Source organism: Lutra lutra, chromosome 1, assembly GCF_902655055.1.
Source record: "Lutra lutra chromosome 1, mLutLut1.2, whole genome shotgun sequence".
NCBI lineage: Eukaryota > Metazoa > Chordata > Mammalia > Carnivora > Mustelidae > Lutra > Lutra lutra.
In genome coordinates this window covers 206,930,507-206,955,207 of record NC_062278.1, presented here as the reverse complement: position 1 = coordinate 206,955,207, position 24,701 = coordinate 206,930,507, and the positions used below count along the sequence as shown (strand labels likewise).

Here is a 24,701-nt window from a genome sequence, read left to right as displayed (position 1 = left end):
CAGGGAAGGCTCCCCTTGAGAGGACAGACAAGCCTCTCGGGGCTGGGGAGGCCCTGAAGGGTTCTGGCCCCGGTCAAGAAGAAAGAGGACTTCCATGGCGTAAAACTCAAGAGCATCTTCATTGAACAACTTAAAAACCAGTGGCTCTGGGACCCTCCCCCACGGGCTCTCTGTCCTGTTGTCACGTGCTCCCTGGGTCTGCATGGCTCCTGAGGGCAGACAGCGGGAGGAAGAAGGGGCCTCTGGGAGTGCCTGCCCCAGAAACATCGCTCACAGGAGCCACAGGGAGCCCAAGGACACCAGCAGAATGTAGCCCATGAGGGCGACTGGGCTCAGGAAGGCAGGGCCAGCCCTGTTGATGAACATCATGTTGGTGATCTGCTTCTTGATCCAGTAGGTGAAGTGGGAGGTGCTGGTGTAGATGCTCAGGAGGCGGGGCTGGTTGCAGCTCGGACTCCAGCTCACCACGCCCATCTGAATCCAGGTGTTGTTCACCTGGCAGACCAGGGAGCTGCCAGAATTATCCTGTGGAGCGGAGGAGGGGAGGCATGAGGGAGGCAGCACGAGGACCTCACTGCGGGCGCTGTGGAAATTCACACCTTCTTGAACCAGATCCTGAGTGCGAGCTGCCTTGGGCTTGTGTCATCCCTGCTAATGAGACATGGCTAGGAACCTGCTCTGTGACACGGGAGCTCTGCCCTGGGGCCCCAGCTCAGGGTCACACTGACCACCTTCCTCTTCATTCTCCTGCTAAATCTTGACCAGAACCTCCACCCAACCCCCATCCCCACCTCTGTGCTCCCTTAAATTCTGGTGGCCTCCAAGGTGCCACCCTTGACCACCTTACCTTCTTTCCCACACTCCTACTTGCAGAGTGACTATTTGAAATGCAAACCAGCCCCCTCTTTTTGTGTAAAGCAAGTGCAAGTATAAGAATAATGTTAATAACAACAAGCATCAAAAACTCATAGCTGTTATGTCTGTTGAGGGCAGGTTTATGATTTTTTTTAAACTTCCTCTATGCTCTTCTGTATTGTTGAAAAGTTTTATAAATCAGAAAAAGAGCTGTCTCTATACATTTATATACATATATATATTTAATGTAACTCAAACCAAGATTTAAAGAACATAATCTAATTAAGAATGCACGAGACACTTAAGGGAAAAAAATAAAACTATACCTAAGAATTAAAAGAAGACTGACAACCAGGTTAAGATATATTTTGGTTCTTAGGTGAGATGGCTGAAAACAACATAAAAATACCAATGCTCAATGTTTGGCTTTCTGCAGTGTGCAAGGCCAGATACCCTATCTGACCTTGCTGTAGATAATTAAATATGTGTGACATTAAAAAGTTCTCATTTTAAATGCACAGATGAGCTGGAAAGAAAATAAAGACTCCTCAGAGTCCAAAACCCAAGGGAGGGCTAAAACCCAGAGAGGTCAGCAAAGCCCACATGGCTTTGGTCCCAAGGCTATTTGCCAAAACGTGTGAAACTGAGCTTCCGTTTCCACAGTGTTCCTCACTGGTGCCGGAGATAAAAGACAAAACCCAAGGCCTGTGCAAGGAGGGGAGCCCAAGGCAAAACCTCCTACAAAAAGCTACGCCTCCAAAAAAGGACCATGCCCTCTGAGGACAGAGAAACTAGGAACACCTGCCCCTCGTGTGAACTTGCAATTCGAATTCACACTATGTGTGTGATTCCAAAAACCCAACCAAGGATGTCGTTCAAAGTTGTCCTGGGTTCGTCATGTGCCCAGAGAATTCTCACAGAGGACACCCTAAGGAACATTTCCTCACTCTTTAAAGCCTCATCCCACACATGGGGAAGTGGAGATACCATGAGCAAGTGCCAGCAGCAGAAAAAAAAAAAAAAAAAAAAAGAACATAATTAGAGACTTCTTGGCTTGAGACTCAGGGATTATCACCCAGGGAAGGTTCAGTGTTTCTGGAAATGCAGCACTATTTCATAGGCTTGGGAGGGAGGCTATGGGTGTTGGCTGTGTTATCCTCTATTCTCTATATATGTTCTATAAATATGCTTTTGTCTCTTCAATAGAAAGCAAAAACTATTTTAAAAGATAACAGTGTCAGTCCCCCTTACGTCAATCTCTAAAGTTCAAACAATTCCAAATAAAATGTCAGATGGATTTTTTTTTTCAAGACCTTGATGATCTGATTCTAAAATTGATATTGAAGGGTATGAGTCCATGGATTCTATGACAGGTCTGAGAAAGAAGAGCAAATGGGAGAGTCAAGCTGGGGGCAGATTTGACCCACCAGAGTTAAATGTATTTCAAATCTATAATTACAGAAACTGTGGTACTGGCATAGAAATAGGAAAACAGACAAGTCATGCATTGGAGAGCCAACCCAATGCCAGCACGTGAGAAGATGTAGCACGTGCTCCAGAAAGCTCTGGGAAAGGAGATCTCTGTGGTAATGGTGGGAAACTGATGAAGAAAAATGAAGTTGGATCCTACCTAACAAAACTCTGGAGGAATTAAAACTCTCAACGTGAAAAGTTAAAGGCTCATTAAAAACATGTAGGCCATGACTTTACCTTGAGATAAAGCCCATGTTTTAAAATAAGATTCAAAGCCCACAAGTTGCAGAGGGGAGATGTGTTGGGCTTAATTACATCAAAATTATGACTATTCAGTGAAGGACACTGAATCTCATTGAAGATAGATGATGATTTAAGATAGGGCATTTACTCTGTTTAAAACCAGGGAGAGGTCAATATTTAATATATTGTAAGGACACCCTGAATGTTAACAAGCAGAGAAAGAGAATTGAGAGACTGGGGAAGCTGGCAGAGTAGGAGAATCCTGGGCTCACCTCATCCCATGGATAAACCTAGATATCACCCACATCAGAGTAAATAAACCAGAAAATGACCCAAAGACTGGCAGAGCAAACTCATCACAGCTAAATATAGAGAAGAAGCCACATTGAATAGGGTAGGAAGAGTCAGACCCAGTCAGGAGCCAAACTGACCTGTAAGACTATTTGTGGGAAGGTGGGATGCCACAGGTGGAGGGAGGAGAGAGGAGTCCCTCAGGCACAGGGGATCCCCTCTGCGATGACAAATGTCCGTATCATTTGGCTTTGAAAACCAGAGGGACCTAACTTTGTGAGTTCTTACAATCCATGGAGCTTAACACCTGGAACTTTAAAAAATCAATGGCTCAGCTCTGAGAGAGCCAGAGGGTCATAGGAAGTTGAGCCCCTGCTCTTAAAGAGATAGCATAACAAACAGCCATGGAAATACAACATAGAAGCAGCAGTTTAAAAAACACCTAGCATATATGAGAAGGAGATTCATTTACTAATCTCAGAGTGTGTGCTGGAGGGGTAGGGATTTTGGGGAGACTTCTCCAAGAAGAAAAGACCCAGTAGGTGCATTTCTCACCCCCACCCTTCCAGCCTAGATACATGGACACTGGCAGGAATCAGCCCCTTGAGAACCCTCTCCATCTAGTTTGCTAAGAGTGCATCCTCATCCCACTCCTCCATCCAAGCTGGCCTCAGTGGAGTTTTCCCAGGCAGCTGCAGATCATCTTCCTGCAGTGGGCCAGCACAGACCTTGGTGGCACTGTGCAACCTGCACCACATTCTCCTGCAGACTCACCCCTTCCAACACACTCTTGGCAGGAGACCATCCAAAGCAGTGCCACAAGCTTGGCAGGGTGCAACCAGGCCCAACAGGGGCCAGCACCACTCCAAAGTGACTCTAGCTCTGGGGAGAGGGGAAGATAACCACACATACCAGTCTAGCTGTAGCCCCCAGCAGTGGCCTGGGGGCAGACATCAGGACTGACTACAGGCCCCACCTACCAGTGAAAGTTTTCAGGGGACAATACCTAAAAAGAGCATCCTACAGTTCAATGCTACTACAGTTCTTGCAAATACCTGCTCTGACTCAACTCAAGCCCATGGCAGCCCCAGACTGACCCAGTAACAATATAGGTACCAAATCTTGCCCATAGCAGGTGAAGAGAGCCATTGCAGATGACTGGACTGGAGGCAAACATGGCTCAACCACAATAGTAGGGTGCACACAACACACATAGGAGACACCCCTGAAATGCCAAGTTCTGGTGAACCGGGAACATTGTACTGAGGGCACTACAAAACCTCTTCTTCAGAAATCTCCTATTTGCAATAGCAGGAGGTGTAGCTGACTTTCCTAACACATAGAAACAGACAGAGAGTTAGACAAAATGAGACAGAGGAATATGTCCCAAGCAAAAGAACAGGACAAAAATCACAGCAAGAGAGCTAAACAAAATGGAGATAATATATTTAAAGTAATGGTCATAATAAAGCACCTGGGTGACTCAGTTCGTTGAGCACCAACTCTCAATTTCAGCTCCAGTCATGATCTCAAGGTCATGGGTTTGAGACCGTGTCAGTCTCTGTGCTCAACAGGGCAGTAGGGAGTCCATTGGAGATTCTTTCCCTCTGCCTCACTCTTCCCGCCCCCCACCCCACCCATTCATGTGCTCGCTCTCGCTCTCTCAATAAATAAATAAATCTTAAAAAAATAATAATAAAGGAATGGTCATAAAGATACTCACTGGATTTGAGAAAAGAGTGGAGGATCCCAGTGAGTCCCTCAGCAAAGAGATAGAAGAGATAGAAAACATAAAAAATAACCAGAGATAAAGAAGTCAATAACTGAAATGAAAAATACACTAGATGGAATTAATAGTATATTAGAGGAAGCAGAAAAATGGGTCAGTGGTCTGGAGGACAGAAAAATGGAAAGCAACTAAGCTGAACAGGAGAAAGAAAAATAGTAATAATAAAATAGTTTAAGGGAACTCAGTGACACCATTAAGTGTAATAACATTCACATTATAGGGATCCAAGAAGGAGAAGAGAAAAAAGGAGGGACAGAAAATATATTTGAAAAAATAATAGCTGAAAACCTCCCTAATCTGGGGAAGGAAACAAAGATCCACATCTAGGAGGCATGAAGAGCTCCTAATAAGATCAACTCAAGGAGGTCCACACCAAGACACATAGTAATTAAAATGGCAAAAAGTAGTGAAAAAAAGAAAATGTTAAAAGCAGCAACAGAAAAGAAAACAGTTATACACAAAGGAAACCCCATAAAGCTATTAGCTGACTTTTCAGCAGAAACCTTGAAGACCTATATATTGATATATTCAAAGTGCTGAAAGAAAAAAAAAATCTATAACCAATAATATTCTCTCCAGTAAGTCTACCACTCAGAATAAAAGGAAAGATAAAGAGCTTCCCAAACAAACAAAAGTTAAGGAATTCATGACCACTAAACCTGCTCTACAAGAAATATTAAAGGTGACATTTTGGTGGAAAGGGAAGACCATAAGCAGGAGTAAGAATAGTAGGAAGCACAAAAGCAGTAAAATAACTATATCTTTAAAATTAATCCAAGGACTCACAAAATAAAAAGATGTAAAGTTTGACACCATGTATCTAAAACATTAGGTAGGGGAGAGAGGAGTAAAGAATGGGTCCAAACTTAAGTGACCACCAACTTAATAGATACTGCTATATGCAGAAGATGTTACATACAAATCTGAAGGTAACCACAAATAAAAAACTGATGGTAAATATGCAAAAAATAAAGAGAAAGGAATCCAAGTGTACCACTAAAGAAAGCCAGCAACTTGTGAGACAGCAAGAAAAGAAAGGAACAGAAAAGAACTACAGAAACAACCATAAAACAAGTAACAAAATGGCAATAAGTACATAACTCTCAATAATGACTTTGAATGTAAATGAAGTAAATGCTCCAATCAAAAGACATACAGTGAAGAAACAGACAAAAAAGCAAGAATCAGGGGCACCTGGGTAGCTCAGTGGGTTAAGCCTCTGCCTTCAGCTCAGGTCATGATCCCAGGGTCCTGGGATTGAGCCCTGCGTTGGGCTCTCTGCTCAGCAGGGAGCCTGCTTCCTCCCCTCTCTCTCTGCTTGCCTCTCTGCCTACTTGTGATCTCTGTCAAATAAATAAATAAAATCTTTGAATTAAAAAAAAAAGCAAGAATCATCTATATGCTGCCTACGGAAGACTACTTTCAGATTTAAAGACACATGCAGATTGAAAGTGAGGGGATGGAGAAGCACTGATCATGCAAATGGAATTGAAAAGGAAGCTGGGATAGAAAGAGGGTTAAGGGAGACTCCAGAGTGTCCACCCCAGTCTCCAGATCCCTGACAGTTTGGTGAAGTGGGGACCCCGTTCCCAGGAGACCAAAGGAGGGCAAAGTGGTAGGGCTTGGCAAGATTTAAATCAAATCAATTTAAATCTAGACTTCTAATCAGACAGTGCATGTAATAACTAAAAGTGACTGCCCAAAGTGATGTTTGAGGGAGGGAAGAAGCTTTGACATAAGGCACGTTGGATTGAGGGGGTGGACAGAGATTTGAAAGAATAAAGCCATTTAGTGTGGATTCTCTAACAAACTGAGACTGCTCCACAAACAAATACAGGAGGGAATGAGTAGCACGATGTCACTTATGCATGTGAAAATACACATACAGCAACACTATGCATTTTTCAAAGATACAGGCATCTTTAAAGATATGTAATAAACAGATTTAAGTAGGTGCCTTTGCAGGAGAGAATATGGATGATGAAGGGGGAAATCAAGACAGTGATAATCCAGCTAATGATGATAACGTGAGGAGCTTTACCTGAGAGAGAAGATTAACTGGACTCCAAGGACCCAGAGACAAAGAGAACTCAGAGACAATAGTGTGGAGAGAGAAAGATCTCAAATGTGGACATTTTCTTACCACAGTGAAATAAAACCAGAGTCCATAACAAAATGTGAACTACCCTAACAAAGGAAAATAAATTAGCTTTCAAAAATGTTAAAGTAAAAACAGAATTAAAATCTATGATTATTATGTAGCGCGATAAGAAAACCACATGTGGCCAAGCCCATGGCATATGGGCCTGAATTTCACATTGAGGAGTCTTGGTCTAAATGTTTTACTCAAACAAGAGAGAATGAAAATAATTTATTCATTATTGTTCTCAGTTATGTATTAGCTCACATTCAGCTCAAGACACTTGAAAAGGAATTAATAAAGACAAAAAAAGGATAATCTGTGCAGTAGAAAGCAGAAAATCATCACCTTGAGAAATGAAATCAATAGTTTGTTCTTAAAAAAACAACAGAATAGATAAGCACCTTGTAAATCTTGCCAAGAAAAACAGAAAGGGAAGGAAAATGCAAATACTTCATGGTGTGAGTAGAAAAGAGGCAAGAGCCACATCCTGGGAAAATACATTTCTTCAGAATCTGAAGAATGTTTGTAACCTCCTCTTTGTGGATTAAAGTTCTGGACGAAATGAGTAATTTCTAAGAAAATGCAAATCACATAAGTCCAATAACCACGGGCAAAACAACTTAAAATTGTGCCCACAACCTACCCCTCAAAGGAAAACAGGCCCACGTGGTTTCACAGGCAACTTCTATCCAGCATTCAAGGGGCAAATCTTTTATGTTGTTTCAAATGTTCCAGAACATGGGCTAACATTTTTCAAGTGAAGCCTAGTCTCGATTCTTTATCTTGATACAGGGGGTGACCTCCTCAGCATGCCTTAAAAAGGAGCCCAGCCTCATTGGAGGAAGAAAACAAAATGCAAAGGCCAGGTGGGTCATGATGCATGGATGGCTGTCCCAGGACATTTCTTCCCAGGCCAGTACCTTTCCTGGGCCCTGCACCCACATGGCCCTGTGTCTGGCCCAGGGCCCAGCACAGGCTGTTGGATAAATAAACAAATTAAACATGTTCTTAAAAAAGGATATTATAAATCTGAATCTGACAGATGAGTGAAGCAGAAGGACACGGTGAGCAGGGAAAGACATCCTGGCGAGCAGGCTAGGCGGACATGAGGAGTCTGCTCTCTGGACTGACTTGGCAATTTGATCAGAGTGAGGAGTCATCTTGAGAGCTGCAGAAAATATGTCTTATGAAGCAAGGCATTCAGTCCTGCAATAAAATGCTAGAGCAGATCAGGAAGGAACGTCTCTTTCCCTGATAGATGATATGCCACATTAACATCGTGCTTCGTGATGAAGTGTGGGGAGAACATCCGTGAATGCCAGCAACAAGATAAGACCCAGCTACAAATTCCAGGTTGTTTGGGGGAGACATGCCCAAGGGAATGAAAAAAACAAACATCGTGAAAACCAAAGAGGTAAAATCATTACTAATTACAGCTCCTGGGATTGTAGGCCTGCACAGCCCAAGAGAGTCAACTAAAAATTCTTGGATATAACAAAAGAGTTCAGCTCACCCTTTTCAACAAGGTATTTTCAACAAGAGGATGAGTCTGGGGGAAGGAAATAAAGAAAGTAAAAATGAAGGAAGGTCTTGTCCTGCTGAGGAAGAAGCTGTAGATGCCGGTGGACTCTATTTTGTTAATTCAAGGCTAAATATGTGTGTGGGAAATATAAAGTGACCAGTAGCAGCATGAAATTGAGACGTGACAACTTCTAAACTATTACAGCAGAAAAGTAGAGTGGAAAAAAAAATCAACCAAAAACATAAGGAGGGGGAACAAAAAGAAACATTCTTCTTGGTAAATGAATTAAAGGATATGCTCCCAGATACGCTGACAAAAGCAGCATCCAGCTCTATGCCATTTAACAAGAGACACACTCGGGGCGCCTGGGTCGCTCAGTCATTAAGCATCTGCCTTCGGCTCAGGTCATGATCCCAGGGTTGTGGGATCGAGCCCCATGTCGGACTCCCTGCTCGATGGATAGCCTGCTTCTCCCTCTGCCTATGCCTCTCCTTGTGCCCTCTTGCTCACTTGCTCTCGCTCTATCTCAAATAGATAAAATCTTTCAAAAAAAGAAAGAGAGAAACACGCTCAAAACAAAATGGCACCATATCTCCTGGAAGACAGAGCCATGGAATATAGTTCTTGCACTGCAGTAGACAAGAAAAATCAGAAGTCTACCCATTGGAAAGGAGTTAAAGTCATCACTGTAGATGATTTGTCTCTGGACCTGCGAAATTAAAGAGAATCAACTAGGTCCAGAAAGAATGCTTGTTACATACACACACACACACACACACACACACACACACGCACACGCGCACAAACCAAATATATAATTCAAGCAGAAAATACAATGAAAGAAAACATACTGCTCACAAGAGATATAAATCACGTAGGCATATTCTTAAGCAGGAGCATGCAGTAACTATGCGGAGGAAACCGTAAATTCCTTGCTCTAGACAGAAAGAAATCAAACAAACTAGTCTATCTTCCTTAAGTTAATCTATTAATTTCCACCAAAATCGCCAAAGTTATTTTCTTTTTGACATTCTACTGAGGTTGTTCAGTTGGAATGAACATGGGAGAACTGCCAGGCAAATTCTTTAAAAGGAAAATGATGAAGGAGGACTTGTCTGACCACATACCAAAAAAAAAAAAAAGGAATTAAAAACCTACAATAATTTAAGAAGAGTGGAGTTGGCAGAGGAGTGAGACTGGAAGAGTCAGAGACAGACCAAAATAAGATGGGAATGCAGACTATAATAAAGGGGGCATTTCTTTTTTTTTTTTTTTTAAGATTTTATTTTTAAGTAGGCTCTACGCCCAACATGGGGCTCGAACTCACAACCCCAAGATCAAGAGGCACATGCTCCACTGACTGAGCCAGCCAGGCAGCCCCTAAAGGGGCCATTTCTAATTCATTGCCAAAAAAAATTAAGTATTCAATAAAAGATTATATTTGGAGGAAAGGCTATATTTGGAGGAAAATAATACATTCCTTCTCTCAAACTTCCTGATGAATCGAAATTAAAATATTTAAAGAAAAGAATTAAGAACATGTATGAGTGAATAATTTTATAATCTTAGAGTAGGAAAGGTACTTCTAGGCACAGCACAAAAACCACTATAATCAAGGGAAATAATGATAAATCAAATTTTTAAATAACTCTTTGGAAAAAAGTCCACACCAAAAAAAGGCAAATGATGGACAAATAGGGTAAAATATTGTAAAGCATTTTATAAAGGGTTAAAACTTCCAGCTCCCAAAGCTTTAAATAACTTTTTATTTTGAAGTAGTTTGAGACTCACAAAGAAGTTACAAGTATATTTTTATCCAGTTTTACTAATTGTTAATATTTTACCATATTTGTTTTATATACTCTCTCTCCGTGTATGTATGTGTGTTTATATAAAAAGTATACATATTTATAAAACATTTTAAGTTACGTTGAAAAAGACATGATGTTCCTTCACCAATAATAAGTACAGCATATAACATTCAGAGTTTTTACAAATCAATAAAAACAAAAGTAGTTTAATAGAAAATCAGGAGCAAAGGACCAAGAAAAGTGTTAATGGTCCACTGAACAACTCAAGCATCTTAGTCTGGACTCCTTCTGTTCTTTTACAATTTATTTAGAAGTTGAGTTCTTTCCCTGACCCTGAGTAAGTGCTTGGGCAGAACCAGAAGGCTTTGCTCATGTGATTAATGTAATCATAGTCACTATGATGACACAGTCACATAAACATACCTCAATTCAGAAATCAGAATATCCATTCCCACACAACAGTCACAATGCCACACTTAACTGAAAGTAAAACTTCTCCCCACTGCTATCTAGGGCTTTTGGCAAGCAGGAGGCCTGGGAAGGAGGAAGCCAGGTCTGCTTTCCCCATTCCTTCCCTTCAGCAACCCTTCCAACCCATCTTGCTAACCAGTTTTCTAAACTTTCCAAGGTTAAAGCAGGAGAGTGAGGAGGCAAGGGAACCCGCTCATCCCCCAGGCACTTCCTGCTCTCTGGATCTTGGGGAAATTGATACCTGACTACCACTGAGTAGGCCAGCACCATACTCTGAGTGGTCTTGTTGAAACCCCTCCCAGGAGATCTGACTGTGGGACAGGCACCCACCCTCACCCCCATCCCTTAGATGGGGAGGAGTGAGTGCGCAGGAGCAGCTCTTTCCTGGGAAATTCTCCTCATAAAATCACCTCCCACTTTACCATCTTGATCCTTTGATACACAAACACTGTGGAACGTCAGTCACACAACTACCTTTGGATCCTGATACACAGTGTATTTTGATGACTTCATTGAAACTTCCCACTTAATAGCCTGTTGCACAAGCAATTTACAAAATTACCTGATTTCATGAAATTAAAACAGAAATAAAAGTTTTAGTCTACCAGAGGAACAAAAGTTAAAATAAAAATAATGCCTAATTCTGGTGATGACATAGAGAAAATACTGTTGGTGTTGATATAAATCGATCAAATATTTGAGGAAGCTAATTTGTCAATATTTTTAAAAATTTTAAATGTGCATACAACTGATCTTGTAATTACACTTTTAAAAACTTATTTAGAGAAATATTTGAACAAATGTGCAAAGATCTATGAATAAAGATTTTTACTCTGGCATGGTAGAAAAATACTGAAATGAGTTAATAAGTCTATCAATAGGAGAATGATTATATAGATTCTGCCATAACAATATGAGAGAATTGTTGTTCAGTATTTAGGAAGAAAGGACTGTATTTATATAGACAGTCTGAGATAGCTCAAGATCTATTTCAAGTAAAAGAAAAAATTTGGAGAATAAAATTATAATACAGTTTTTCATTAAAGATTAAAAACTAGGAAGAGACCCTAAAACTTTTTTAGAGGTTCATATATGAATAGAAAGAAAGTGTTAAGGATAGAAACTAAACAACTTAAAGGGGAAATTTCTAGGTAGTTTGATCATAGGAGAGTTTCATTTCCCAATTTTTTCATTTATGTACTACCTTTTGAAGGAAATGCATGCATTTCCTTTCAAATCACACTATATATATTTTTAAAATAAGGTAGCCATAAAGGAATCACAATAGTACAAAATTTAAGAGATGAAACCACATTTAATTAAAAGATGATTTCATGGTTTTAAATACTTCAAACACAAAACTAAATCTTTTTGCTCAAGAAGACAGAAAAAAAAAAATCTAGCCCAAGGGAAGAAGGAGAAAAATTAAGAGAAATAGAAAACAATGAGATAAATATTAAAAACTTAACTACATACCAGGCAACTAGGCAAGTTGCAACATATTCCATGTAATTGGTATTGCTGTATACATTACCACATGTATAACCACGTGACGACTTGGTCAGAAATCATTAATGAAACAAACAAGCATACATGTATTTGGGGATGGAAAAAAAACACTTCTAAAGTCATGGGTCAAAATAAAATAAGAATGGGAATTATAGAAAATACTTGAAACTGGATAACAGTAAAAATGCTACATATTAAAATATGTGGCATTAGGCTAAAGCAGTATTTAGAGGGAAATTTGTAGCCTTAAACACTTTTTTTTAAAGATTTTATGTATTTATTTGACAGAGATCACAAGTAGGCAGAGCAGCAGGCGGGAGGAGTGGGGAAGGAGTGGGGAGTGCTGAGCAGAGAGACTCATCCCATGACCCTGGGATTATGACCTGAGCGGAAGGCAGGGGCTTTAACCCACTGAGCCACCCAGGCGCCCTGCCTTAAACACCTTTATTAGAAAAGAAAAAAGCTCAAAAATAACATTGGAGGTCTTCTTTATCCACTCATTTATTGATGGGCCCTTGGGCTGCTTCCATATTTTGGCTGTTGTAAATAATGCAATCTGTGTAGGGATGCATTTATCTTTCCAAATTAGTGTTTTCATTTTCTTCAGCTAGATACCCAGCAGTGGAATTATTGGATCATAGAGTGGTTCTACTTTTTAACTTTTTGAGGAAATTCCACACTGTTTTCCACAGTGGCAGCACCGGTTTGCATTCCCACCAACAGTGCAGGTTCCCCCTTTCTCCATATCCTCACGGATGCTTGCTGTTTCTTGTGTTGTTAATTTTAGCCATTCTGACAGGCATGAGGTGATATCTCATTGCGGTTTTGATTTGTATTACTCTGATGATGAGCGATGAGCATCTTTTCATGGGTCTGTTAGCCATCTGTAGGTCTTCTTTGGAAGAAATGGCTTTTCAAGCCCTCTGCTCATTTTAATCAGATTTTTGGGCTTTTTGTTGGTTTGGGGTATTTTTTTATGTTGATGGCTTCTTTACATATCTTGGATAATTAACCCACTATAGGAAATATCATTTGCAAATACCTTCTCCCATTCCATAGGTTGCCTTTTCATTCTGTTAATGCTTTCCTTTCCTGTGCAAAAGTTTTTAGTTTGGTGTAGTCCCAATTGTATTGTTTTTGTTTTGCTCTTGTTGGCCTTGCCTGAGGAGACAGATTCAAAAACATAATGCTAAGACTGATATGCAAGAGTTTATTGCCTGTTTTCTTTTAGGAGTTTTATGGTTTGGGGCTCTTACATTTAGGTCTTTAATCCATCTTGAGTTTATTTTTGTGTATGGTGTAAGAAAAGGGTCAAATTTCACTCATTTACGTGTAGCTGTTTGGTTTTCCCAACACTACTTATTGATGAGACAGTCTTTTCCTCATTGTATATTCTTGCCTCCTTTGCCATAGATTAATTAACCATGTAAGCATGGGTTTGTTTGGGGGCTCTCTATTCTGTTCCACTGATCTGTGCCCATTTTTGTGCCAGTACCATACCGTTTTGATTACTCTAGTTTTGTAGTATAGCTTGCAATCTGGGACTGTGATACCTCCAGCTTTGTTCTTCTTTCTCAAGTTTGTTTTGTCTATTCTGGGTCTTTAGTGGCTTTATACAAATTTTAGGATTTTTTTTCTAGTTCTGTCAAAATTCCGTTGGTATTAAGATAGGGATTGAACTGAGTCTGTAGATTGAGTTGGGTAGTATGGACATTTTAATGATTAATTCTTCCAAACCATGAGCATGGTATATCTTTCCATTTATTTGGGTTGTCTCCAATTTCTTTCATCAATGTCTTATAATTTTCAGAGTACAAGCCTTTCACCTCGTCGGTTAAATCTATTCCTAAGTATTTGTATTTTATTCTTTTTGATGCAATGGAGTTGTTTTCTTAATATCTTTCTGTTACTTCATTATTAGTGTATAGAAATGTAACAGATTTCTATATATTCATTTTGTATCCTGCAACTTTACTGAATTCCTTTATTCTGTTAGTTTTTTGATGGAGTCTGTAGGGTTTTCTATATATAGTATATCATCTGCAAATAGAAACAGTTTTACTTCTTCTTTACTAATTTGGATGCCTTTTATTCCTTTTGTTTGTCTGATTGCAGTGACTAAAACTTCAGTACTATGTTGAGTAAAAGTGGTAAGAGTGAACATCCTTTTCTAGTTCCTGACCTTAGAGAAAAAGCTTTCAGTTTTTCATCATGAGTATTTTGTGCTGGCGGATTGTCATATATGGCCTCTATCATGTTGAGGTATCTTGCCTCAATACACACTGTGCTGAGAGTTTTTACTATGAATCGATGTTGAATTTTGCCAAATGCTTTTTCTACATCTAATGAAATGATCATATGATTTTTATCCTTTGGTTAATGTGTTGTATCATGTTGATTGATTTGCAAATATTGAACCATCTTTACATCCTGGAAAAAATCCCACTTGATCATGGTGAATGATTCTTTTAATGTATTGTTGAATTCAGTTTATTAATATTCTGTTGAGGATTTTTGCTTCGATGTTCATTAGGGACATTGGTCTTTAATTTTCTTTTTGTGTACTATCTTTGTCTGGTTTTAGTATCAGGGAAGTGCTGGCCTCATGGAATAAATTTGGAGCCATTCTTTCCTCTTCAATTTTTTGGAATAGTTTGAGAAGAACAGGTATTAACTCTTCTTTAAATGTTTGGTAGAGGGACGTCTGGGTAGCTCAGTGGGTTAAGCCTCTGCCTTCAGCTCAGGTCGTGATCTCAGGGTCCTGGGATTGAGCCCCACATCAGGCTCTCTGCTCAGCGGGGAACCTGCTTCCCCCTCTCTCTCTGCCTGCCTCTCTGCCTACTTGTGATCTCTCTGTGTCAAATAAATAAAATAAAAGAATCCAACCTCTTTTTTAAAAAAATAAAAAATAAATGTTTGGTAGAATTCACCTGTGAAGTCATCTGGTCCTGGACTTTTTTTTGGGGGGGGAGTTTTTTTTATTACTGTTATTGATTCATTTTTCATTACTAGCAATCAGCCCATTCCAAATTTTGATTTCTTCCTCATTAATTCTTGGAAAATTATATGTTTCTAGGAATTTATCTGTTTCTTCTAGGTTGTCCAATTTTTTAGTGTATTATTTTTCACAGTCGTCTCTTGTAATTCTTTGTATTTCTGTGATGTTAGTTGAACTTCTCTTTCATTTCTAATTTTGTTTATTTGAGCCCTCTCTCATTTCCTTGATGAGCCTGCTAAAGGTTTATCAATTTTATCTTTTCAAAGAACCAGCTCCTAATTTCAGTGATCTTTTCTATTGCTTTTTTAGTCTCTATTTTATTTATATCACTCCAATATTTATTATTTCCTTCTACTAACTTCGGGATTTGTTCTTTTTCTTGTTCCTTCAGATGTAAGTTTAGATTGTCTGACATTTTGTTTCTCAAGGTAAGTCTATATATTATAAACTTCTTTTTAGTCGAAGCATTGCCAATTTTGTTTTTTGCTTTGCTTTGTTTTGTTTTGAAAAAACTGGTCATTACTTTCAATGTTACTTTATTGTTTATTTTGGTCTCTATTTTTATTTATTTATGATTTTTCTTTGTTATTTCCTTCCTCTACTAAATTTCAGCTACAACTCTTCTTTTTCTAGCTCCTTGTGGTGAATGTTGTTTATTTGAAATTTTTCTTAATATAAGCACTTATAACATAAATTTCACTCTAACATCTGCTTTGCTGCATCTCATAGGTTTTAGAATAGTGTTTTCTTTATCTTTTCTTTTGAGACATATTTTGACTTGCCATTTTATGTCTTATTTGACCCATTGCTTGTGCAGTAGTGTGTTGTATAATATTTATGTATTAAATCTTTAATATTTACATTGTAAACTTTCCAGTTTTGTTTTATTGTTGATACTTAGTTTTGTACCATTGTGGTTGGAAAATATCTTTGGTATGATTTCAGTCTTAAATCTGTAATATTTATCATGTCTCTTTCTTATATTTTGATCAGAGTATTCTTTTATGTATACTTGAGGAAAATATGTATTTTTCTTGGATGGAATATATTCTATACATCTCTTAGAACCATGTATTCTGAAATATGCTTCAAGTAAAAAACGTTCTTGTTGAAAAAAAAATAGTAACTTTAACTGAGGGTACTCATTTAAAATAAAGCATATCAGGGGCACCTTGGTGGCTCAGTGGGTTAAACCTCTGCCTTTGGGCTCAGGTCATGATCTTGGGGTCCTGGGATTGAGCCCTGCATGGGGCTTTCTGCTCAGCAGGGAGCCTGCTTCCCCACCCCCCACCCCCCGCCTGCCTCTCTGCCTACCTTTGATCTCTCTCTATCAAATAAAAAAATAAAATCTTAAAAAAAAATAAAGCATATCAGTGGGGAGGTGGGGGGATGGGTGAAATAGGTGATGGGGAGTAAGAGTCCACTTACCATGATGGGCACTGCATAATGATGCATAGATTTGCTGAATGACTATATTGTACACCTAAAACTAATGTAACACTGTATGTTAACTATAGTGGAATTAAAATTAAAAACAACAAATATTTTTTTAAAGATTTTATTTATTTATTTGACAGAGAGAGATCACAAGTAGACAGAGAGGCAGGCAGAGAGAGAGGAAGGGAAGCAGGCTCCCTGCTGAGCAGAGAGCCCGATGCGGGGCTCGACCCCAGGACCCTGGGATCATGACCTGAGCCGAAGGCAGCGGCTTAACCCACTGAGCCACCCAAGCGCCCCAAAAACAACAAATATTTTTAAAGAGGAACTGATTTTGCCTCATCTCAAAGATTTTGGTCCATTGCATTTCCATTCTCATTTGTCTCAAGATATTTTTTTAATTTCCTCTTTGATTTCTTCATTGACCCATTGCTTATTTGGGAGTGTGTAGTTTAGCTTCCACATTTCCATTTTTTTCCAGGGTTTTGGTTTTTTATTTTATTTTTTTTTTGTAATTGATTTCTAGTTTCATACTGTTGTGGTCAGAAAGATGCTTGATAGGATTTTAATCTTCTTAAATTCACTGAAACTTGTTTTGGAAGCCTAACATGTGATCTATCCTGGAGAATGATCTATCCTGGAGAACGTGCACTTGTGCACTTGAAAAGAATGTGTATTCTGCAGTTTTTGGATGGGATGTTTTATATATATATATCTGTGTATGATATATATATTATATATACACCACATATATATATACACACACATATATATTATATATATAAAACATTCAGCAGCATATATATTATATTAAAGTCCATCTGACCTAATGGGTTGTTTCCTTGCTAAATTACCCCAAAATTGTTGTACTAATGTTAATTTCTTCTTTTACATCTGTTAATACTTGCTTTATGTATTTAGATGTTCTTATATTGGGTGCATAGATATTTACAATTGTTATATCCTCTTGTTAGGTTCATTCCTTTATCATTATGTAGTCTCCTTCTTTATTACATTAGGGTTTTTTTTTTAATTTCTTTTGTCTAATATAAGCATTGCTACCCCAGGTTTTTTTCCTTTTTGCTTCAATTTGCATGGAATATCTTTTTCCATCCCTTCACTTTCAGGTTGTATGTATCTTTAGTTCTGAAGTGCGTCTCTTATAGGCAGCATATAAATGGGTCTTGCCTTTTTTTTTTTTAATCCATTCAGTTAAGTGGAGCACATTTAGCCCATTTACATTTAAAGTAATTACTGATAGTTATATACTTCTTACTGCCATTTTGTTAATTGTTATCTGGTTGTTTTTATAGTTCTTCTCTGTTCCTTTCTTCCTCTCTTGTTCTCTTCTCTTGAGATTTGATGACTTTCTTTGGTGTCATGCTTGGATTCCTTTCTCTTTGTGTGTTTGGGGGGGTATTTATTATAGGTTTTTGACTTGTGTTTACCATTGAGGTTCATAACATCCTATCTATATAGCAATCTATTTTAAGTTAACATCACTTAAGTTTGAACATATTCTCAACACTACATTTTTATGTCCCCATCACCTCCACATTTTATGTATATGATGTCCTTTTTTTTTTTTTTTTTTTTTTTTTTTTTTTTTTTTGTAATGGATGCCATTGGGACAAATGCAAGTCCACATGAGGAAATAAATAAAAATAGTTCTCTCTCAATCTTACACCATTCACAAAATGAATGCCTATGGATTTAAGATGTCAATGTGAACACCAAAATTTCCAAACTTTTAAGAAAAAAATAATACGGGAAAATGTCTTTATGACCTCAGGAAAAGGAAAGATTTCTTAAATAAGATGCAGAAAGCATAAACCAGAATGGAAAACATGGATCTACATTTGATACCATAAAACCTAAACTTGGGGCACCTGGGTGGCTCAGGGGGTTCAGCCTCTGCCTTCGGCTTGGGTCATGATCTCAGGGTCCTGGAATTGAGCCCTGCATCGGGCTCTCTGCTCAGTGGGGAGCCTGCTTCCTCCCCTCCCCTGTCTGCCTGCCTCTCTGCCTACTTGTGATCTCTCTCTCTGTCAAATGAATAAATAAAATCTTTAAAAAAAAAACAAAACAAAACCTAAACTGCTCTTCAGCAACAGACGGTGGAAGCATAATGAAAAACTGGGACAAGATACCTGAAATATATACAATGAAGACAGAACCAGTATCCAAAATTTAAAAATATAATAAAAAGAAAAAGGCAAACAATAGAAAATGTGCAAAGTAGCTGAAATAGTGATTCATAGAAGAAGAATCACGAATGGAGAACGAGCACGGGAAAAGATGTATAACTGTACTAGTAACTGGGGACATGCCCACGGCAACCACAATGGTGTACTATCGCTCTGTTTCTCACTTAACAGAATGGAACACGTGTTATAGTCTGCCAGTACCAAAAATGTTGGCAACAATAAGGAACAGCAGAATTCTCAAATGCTGCTCTAAGAATATAGATTCATACAATCACTTTGGAAAACAATTCGGCAATAACTATTGAAGATGAAGGTATGCACAGCCTATGTATGACCCACAAGTTCCCTGCAGGATACATCCCATTGAGAAATTTTGGAATGTGTAAATGGGGAGATGTGTGAGCCTACCTAGCAGTGTGTGATATGAAAAGAACTGAAACCTGGGGTGCCTAGGTGGCTAGGTCGGTTGAGCATCTGACTTAATTCCGGCTCAAGTCATGATCTCAGGGTCATGCGACGGAACCCTGTGTTGGGCTCCATGCTCAGCAGGGAATCTGCTTGAGATTCTCTCCCTCTGCCCCTCCCCTGTTCCCTGTGCATGCACGTGCTTGCTTTCTCCCTCTCTCTCAAAAATAAATAAATACAATCTTTAAAAAAATTTTTTTAAAGACCTGAGATGCATTGCCAATTATTACCATTATTGGGGACAAATGCAAAGATTATTTTCTGCCCTATTTTACAGACTTGGAAAACGAAGACCAAGGAAAGGAGATTTTTATAAGGTCATATAGTGCCCTGTGAAAAGGAAGACATGGCCCCTGAAAGCCCTCTCCCTGCCCTGGGCCACACACCCCGCACCTGACAAGAGTCCATGCCCCATTCTGAGCTGACACACAGCATGTCCTTCCCAATGAAATCCTTCTTGTCCTTCAAGAAGAGGAACTGATACTGCTGATGGCAGGTTTCACTGCTTATGATCTTGACAGCCATCTCATGAAGACTGTAGGGGTTCTTTGGAGTTACTGAAGAGAGAGAGAGAGAGATCCTTCCTTGTCATCCCTGCAACTGTCGGGCACACCTACAAGTTGAAGTTGCCCAGATTCACTAGGGTGGGAGGCAGGGCTGTTTCCTGGGATGGTAATCTGTGAAGGCCCCATCCCCATGCCTGACTTTTAGGGGGGAAAAAAACACTAAACTCATTAAAAAGACTGAAGCAAATTTATCCCCAGGGGCTCAGAGCAACACCCAGGCACTGAATGAGGACGAGGAGAGATTCCTGCAATAATTCAGGTTTCATGAGGGTGGAGGCTAAACTCTGACAGCTCCATGGCTACCTGGTAAGATGTCAAGACCCCAGAGCCCAAAGTGCGCCACCCCCTGGAAGGGAGGATCCCACAAACACTCCTCGATTCTAGGACTCAAGGGTGGCACCCACAAAGGCCAGATCTCCAGGAATTATTGGTGCCTGGCGGTAATGAGTATGCATGAATGCTGCCCAAAGCCTTAATGCTTCCTGAGACCATGGTCCATATACCACTTGCAGACAGAGAACCCCATTAATAGCTAAAGATCAATTCCCTGCCATGTTGCAAGTTGTGGGCTTGGCACTGGATTTAACCCCACTTTGGCAACAGAGGTTCATGAAGGTTATGTATGTCTTTTACACAAGAGCCCTGTATGTATCTTCCTAGCAACAGAGGTCAGGGTAATGTACAGTGAGTGTGAGTTCTCAGGAATGTCTGCTGATGGAGGGAACAAGTGAATAAAGGAATGAACAAAAAGAGACGCCTGGGTGGCTCATTCAGTTGGGCATCCAACTCCTGATTTTGGCTCAGGTCATAATCTCGGGGATTGTGGGATCGAGCCCCAGATTAGGCTCCAGGATGGGCATGGAGCTTGCTTGGGATTTTCTCTCTCCCTCTGCCTCACCCACCCCAACCCCAGCCCCCACTCACTCTCTGTTTCTCTGTCTCAAGTAGATAGATAGATAGATAGACTGATAAAATGAGCCCATGCTGGAGTTGTGTTCTGAAGAGTCCAGGGTCTTGGCCCCTCTGCCTGCCTTCACTCACCTCGAGTGCCTTTACGTCCCCACCCGATCACCCAGCACAAGGTTCCGACAGATGGCTTGAATCTGTTGTTGGGAAGGCAGACGGGCTGGATGAGGGGGGACCAGGAGATGTGGTCCCTGAGCTTCAGGAGAGCAATGTCCTGGGATATGAGGTTGCGGAAATCCTCATGAATCACAATGCGGGTGAGCAGGAGCTGAGTGCCGTTGCCTGGGAGGTGCTGGACTCCCATACTCACAGAGTACATTTTGGGGTCCTTGGATCTGCAGGGCCAGGGGTAGGAGGCAGGTAGCCAGCAGTGAGGCCAAAAGTGTTTGGAGAGACACAGACTGAGTACAGCATAGCATCACCAGCCCCCTAGTCCCAGATCCCCAGATTTACCACGGGGCTCCCCCTGGGGCCAGAAAGCAAAGCCCCTGGGACCCGCTCGCCACTCTGACTGACCTCTGCAGGCAGTGTGCAGCCGTGAGGACCCACTGGTGGTGAATGAGGGAGCCGCTGCAGATGTATGCTCCCAGAAACAGGATGCTCACGTGCCAAGGCCACTTGCCTACCTCCACCAGCTTCCCCTTCACCATCTTGCAGGCAGTGCTGGTATGACCACAGGTCTGGAACCAGGGATCTAGGGAAAATGGTAAAAGGGGACTATAACAGCCCAAAGCAGATTCTCAAGTGGCCCTCCCACTGCTGTGCACAGCAGACCATCGAGGCAGAGAGCACCACATTCTAGCCAGCACACAGGTGGCCAAGGGAATCTCATACAGCCCTAAAAATGACACCCAAAGGCCCAGAGGCAGCAAATGCCCAGCCAGAAAGGACTGGACAGTGATGCCACATTGTACAACTCCAGGGCCCACCTTCACAGCCCTGCCCCAGGAGGTGTGCTCTGTGTGACCATAGGTGGAAGTGAGTAGTGATGCTTGTCAGTCCCCCCGTTGACCCTTCCTGTCCCCAACAGGGAGGAGTGGGAGGAGAAGGAGCTGCATGGAACTAGTTTGGAGACTGAGATCTTGAATTGGACCGTCTTGCACTGGGATTTAATAACTGAACATCGTTGAGGACAGGAAAGGGAGAAATGCTACCGCAAAGGTTGGAGACCAAGAAGAAAGACAAATAAGGTTTTTTATGCATATAGCCTGCTGTCACGTTTGGGCTGGCCAACAAGCTGTTAACACACAATCACGGATCAGAGGCAAAGCTAGACATGTGTTTACAGCCGTCAGAAGCTGGTGTGGTTCCAGAAAGTCTGTTTCCCTCAGTGTGCATGCCAAGCAGATCATCAGGGACTCAGAAGCAGTAACCAAGACTTGTCTTTGCCTTGAGGGTCCATGATGCTGGTGGAGGGGTCCATTAATAATCAGACAAGCCTAATAATCTATGGTGGTCCATATACTTTAGCAGAAACATCTAGTGAGCCCTGCCTCATAGAAGTCCCCCCAACCATTCGACCATGTCCCAGGGTTCCTGGCACAATGACATGTAGATGGCTGCTTCCCTTGCCACAGACTTCGATGGCTGGACACCTTTGCCCACAATAGGGCCTTCCACAGGGGTCCACAGGCACCCTCACGAGGCCCCACATCTCCATGGACTTTTGTCTTGCCTTGTTCTCTCGCTGTTCCGTTCTTGCTCGTGTCTCTGTCCAGTGGCTTGCTGTCCTATGTTCCATCTCCCCCCAGCAGGGAGCCACATTTCCAGCTCCTCTCATGTGCTATGGTAGGGTTCTGGCTACCTTGTTTCAGAGGACAGCCTGCCCAACGGACACTGTCCCACTCCGGGAGGAAAGAAGAGTTCCAGAAGCCTGCCTTTTCCTTCCTCACAAAGCTGTGGGCCCTGCGGAGCCAGGGTTCTGTACAATGACCTTCAGCACCTAAAAAGTGACTGACCTAGGGGCAGGCGTGGGCTTCGCATGCGTTCCCCAGGCTCACATCCATAACAACACCTACTCCAACCTTCTGCCTCAAAACCTCACACAGGAATTGCAGGATTCTGCCTGGAGATGCCAGACTCCCCCAGATCCGGGGGGAGCCATGATGGATTGGCAGATCACTCTCCCCAGAGGCCCAGCATCATTAACCCACACACAGGGGACCCTCGGGGGCTCAAACGGACTCCACAGCAGACGACCTCTACCCCTTCTTAGAGCCCGGGAGTCACAGCATGCCCACTTACAAGCCGCACCTTGACGTCACGGCCCACGCTCAACTGTGGCAACAGGAAAACGTATCTTGGCTCGTTGACCTCTGTCTCACCGCCCCACCCCAACTCCCACATCATCATAGGCACCGCAGTCAGCTCTGGGGGGGCAGAGCCCACCCTCACTGCCCTAAAACATCCGTGATGTCCAGGGGCAGCCCCGAGCAGGACACTCACTCACTCACTCACTGTATAAGGCACTGGTATGAGAAGGGGAGGCGTGCAGTGAGGGGAAAAAAAGGTAAGGTCCCTGAGCTGGGGGACATGTCCCTACCCATAGACGCCACACCAGCATGTTTCCTGACAAGGGGCTGAACGGTCAGCCGGTGGGTGACCTGAGCCAGGGCTGCCACAGCCAGATCACACATGGCAGCTGAGAGGACTTCGGCCACACAGCACCCCAAATGTTTCACCCAGAAGAGTCTCCTGAAAACTGGTGTTGACTCCGACTCCGCAAGTAAGTCCCCTGGGCCTCAGTTTCCTCTTGTGAAATGGAGGCACTGTAAAGCCCAGCTCACATGGTTGAGACCATGGGTCGGTAGCATGAAGCCGTCACTCACACCTCACACTGTCCTGGTTCTCCGAGATCACACCCCTCAAACAAGCTCATCTGGTCCATGGCTGTTAGCTTGTTCCCCAATTTTTTTAAAAGATTTTATTTATTTACTTATTTGTGTGTGAGAGAGAGAGAGAGAGTGAGAAGCAAGTGAGCACACAAGCAGGGGGAGCAGCAGGCAGAGGGAGAAGCAGGCTCCCCACTAAACAGGGACCCTGATGCGGGATTCAGTCCCAAGACCCTGAGATCATGACCTGAGCCGTAGGCTGATGCTCAACTGAGGTGCCACCCACGCACCCCTGTTCCCCAGGTTCTAACAAGGCACTTCCCTCTGGTCGTGGCCACTCTGTGAACCAGAACTTCTGCGACACCCTCTGGGTCCCTGGGCTGGCATACCATGCAGGCTGGTGATGATGTGCCCATCAGGATATGGAGAAATTGAGGCATGAGGACAGCACCCCCCTCCCCTGCCTCTCTCCCATGTCCTTAAAGCCTTACCTTCAAAATACAGGGTGTTCCCAACTCTGGCAGAGGCAAGTGGAGATGTGAGGTTCTGAAGATGTCCTGGCCCACACTCCATGGCTAGTAGGTGCCCAGCCTGCAGTGGTCCCCAATGGGACGTGGGGGGTGGGGGTGGGGCAGGGCATCTCCACTATGTGAGAATTCTAGAACTCATGGTTTGTTTATTCACGGTAGCGGGGAGTGGGCCTCTGCCGCAGGGTTGGAGGCTCACTCAGCTGGGACAGAAGCAGGATCCTGAGAAGGAGAGAGTGTGGTCATGGTGAGGGCTGGCCTGCATGATAATGGGATGCTGCCGCCAGGCCACTCCCTGGAATGATGTGCCTAGTGCCTAGCCCTGAGCCTGTGACAGCAGCTGGTATCTGGCTCATGACGGTGCCTCCTGGGCTCAGCCTTGACCTTGATGGTGCTCCTGTGTGCCTAGTCCTGAGCCCACTACAGCACCTGTAGACCCCGGTGCCCAGTCCAGTCTCCATGAAATCCTTCTGAGGGCACCCTGCAGGTGTGGGAACTGAGGCACTGGAAGGGGATGATGGCTAGTTCCTACTGGGGGTGCCTGAGCCGGAACTGGAGGTTCCCTTTTTCCCCACAACCTTGGCTCCTGGGTAGAGG

The 24,701-nt window shown here is 42.1% G+C and overlaps 1 protein-coding gene across 1 annotated transcript; it reads right to left on the bottom strand.

Moving 5' to 3' along the window:
- Positions 1-101: 101 nt before the first annotated feature.
- LOC125090658 (putative serine protease 46) lies at positions 102-24,208 on the bottom strand. The gene is made up of 5 exons (XM_047713575.1): positions 24,069-24,208; positions 21,263-21,440; positions 20,822-21,081; positions 19,608-19,771; positions 102-525 (listed from the first exon to the last, which is right to left on the bottom strand). The coding sequence occupies exons 1-5, from the start codon at positions 24,148-24,150 to the stop codon at positions 271-273; spliced, it is 939 nt and encodes a 312-aa protein (XP_047569531.1). The 5' UTR covers positions 24,151-24,208; the 3' UTR covers positions 102-270.
- Positions 24,209-24,701: the final 493 nt, after the last annotated feature.

Excerpts from the sequence above, each read along its gene's own strand:
- LOC125090658 (XM_047713575.1), bottom strand. The coding sequence starts at position 24,150 with ATGGAGTGTGGGCCAGGACATCTTCAGAACCTCACATCTCCACTTGCC. Across the intron at positions 21,082-21,262 it reads GCTGCACACTGCCTGCAGAG|ATCCAAGGACCCCAAAATGT; the intron begins GTCAGTCAGAGT and ends CTGGCCCTGCAG. Across the intron at positions 19,772-20,821 it reads GGGACGTAAAGGCACTCGAG|TAACTCCAAAGAACCCCTAC; the intron begins GTGAGTGAAGGC and ends CTCTCTCTTCAG.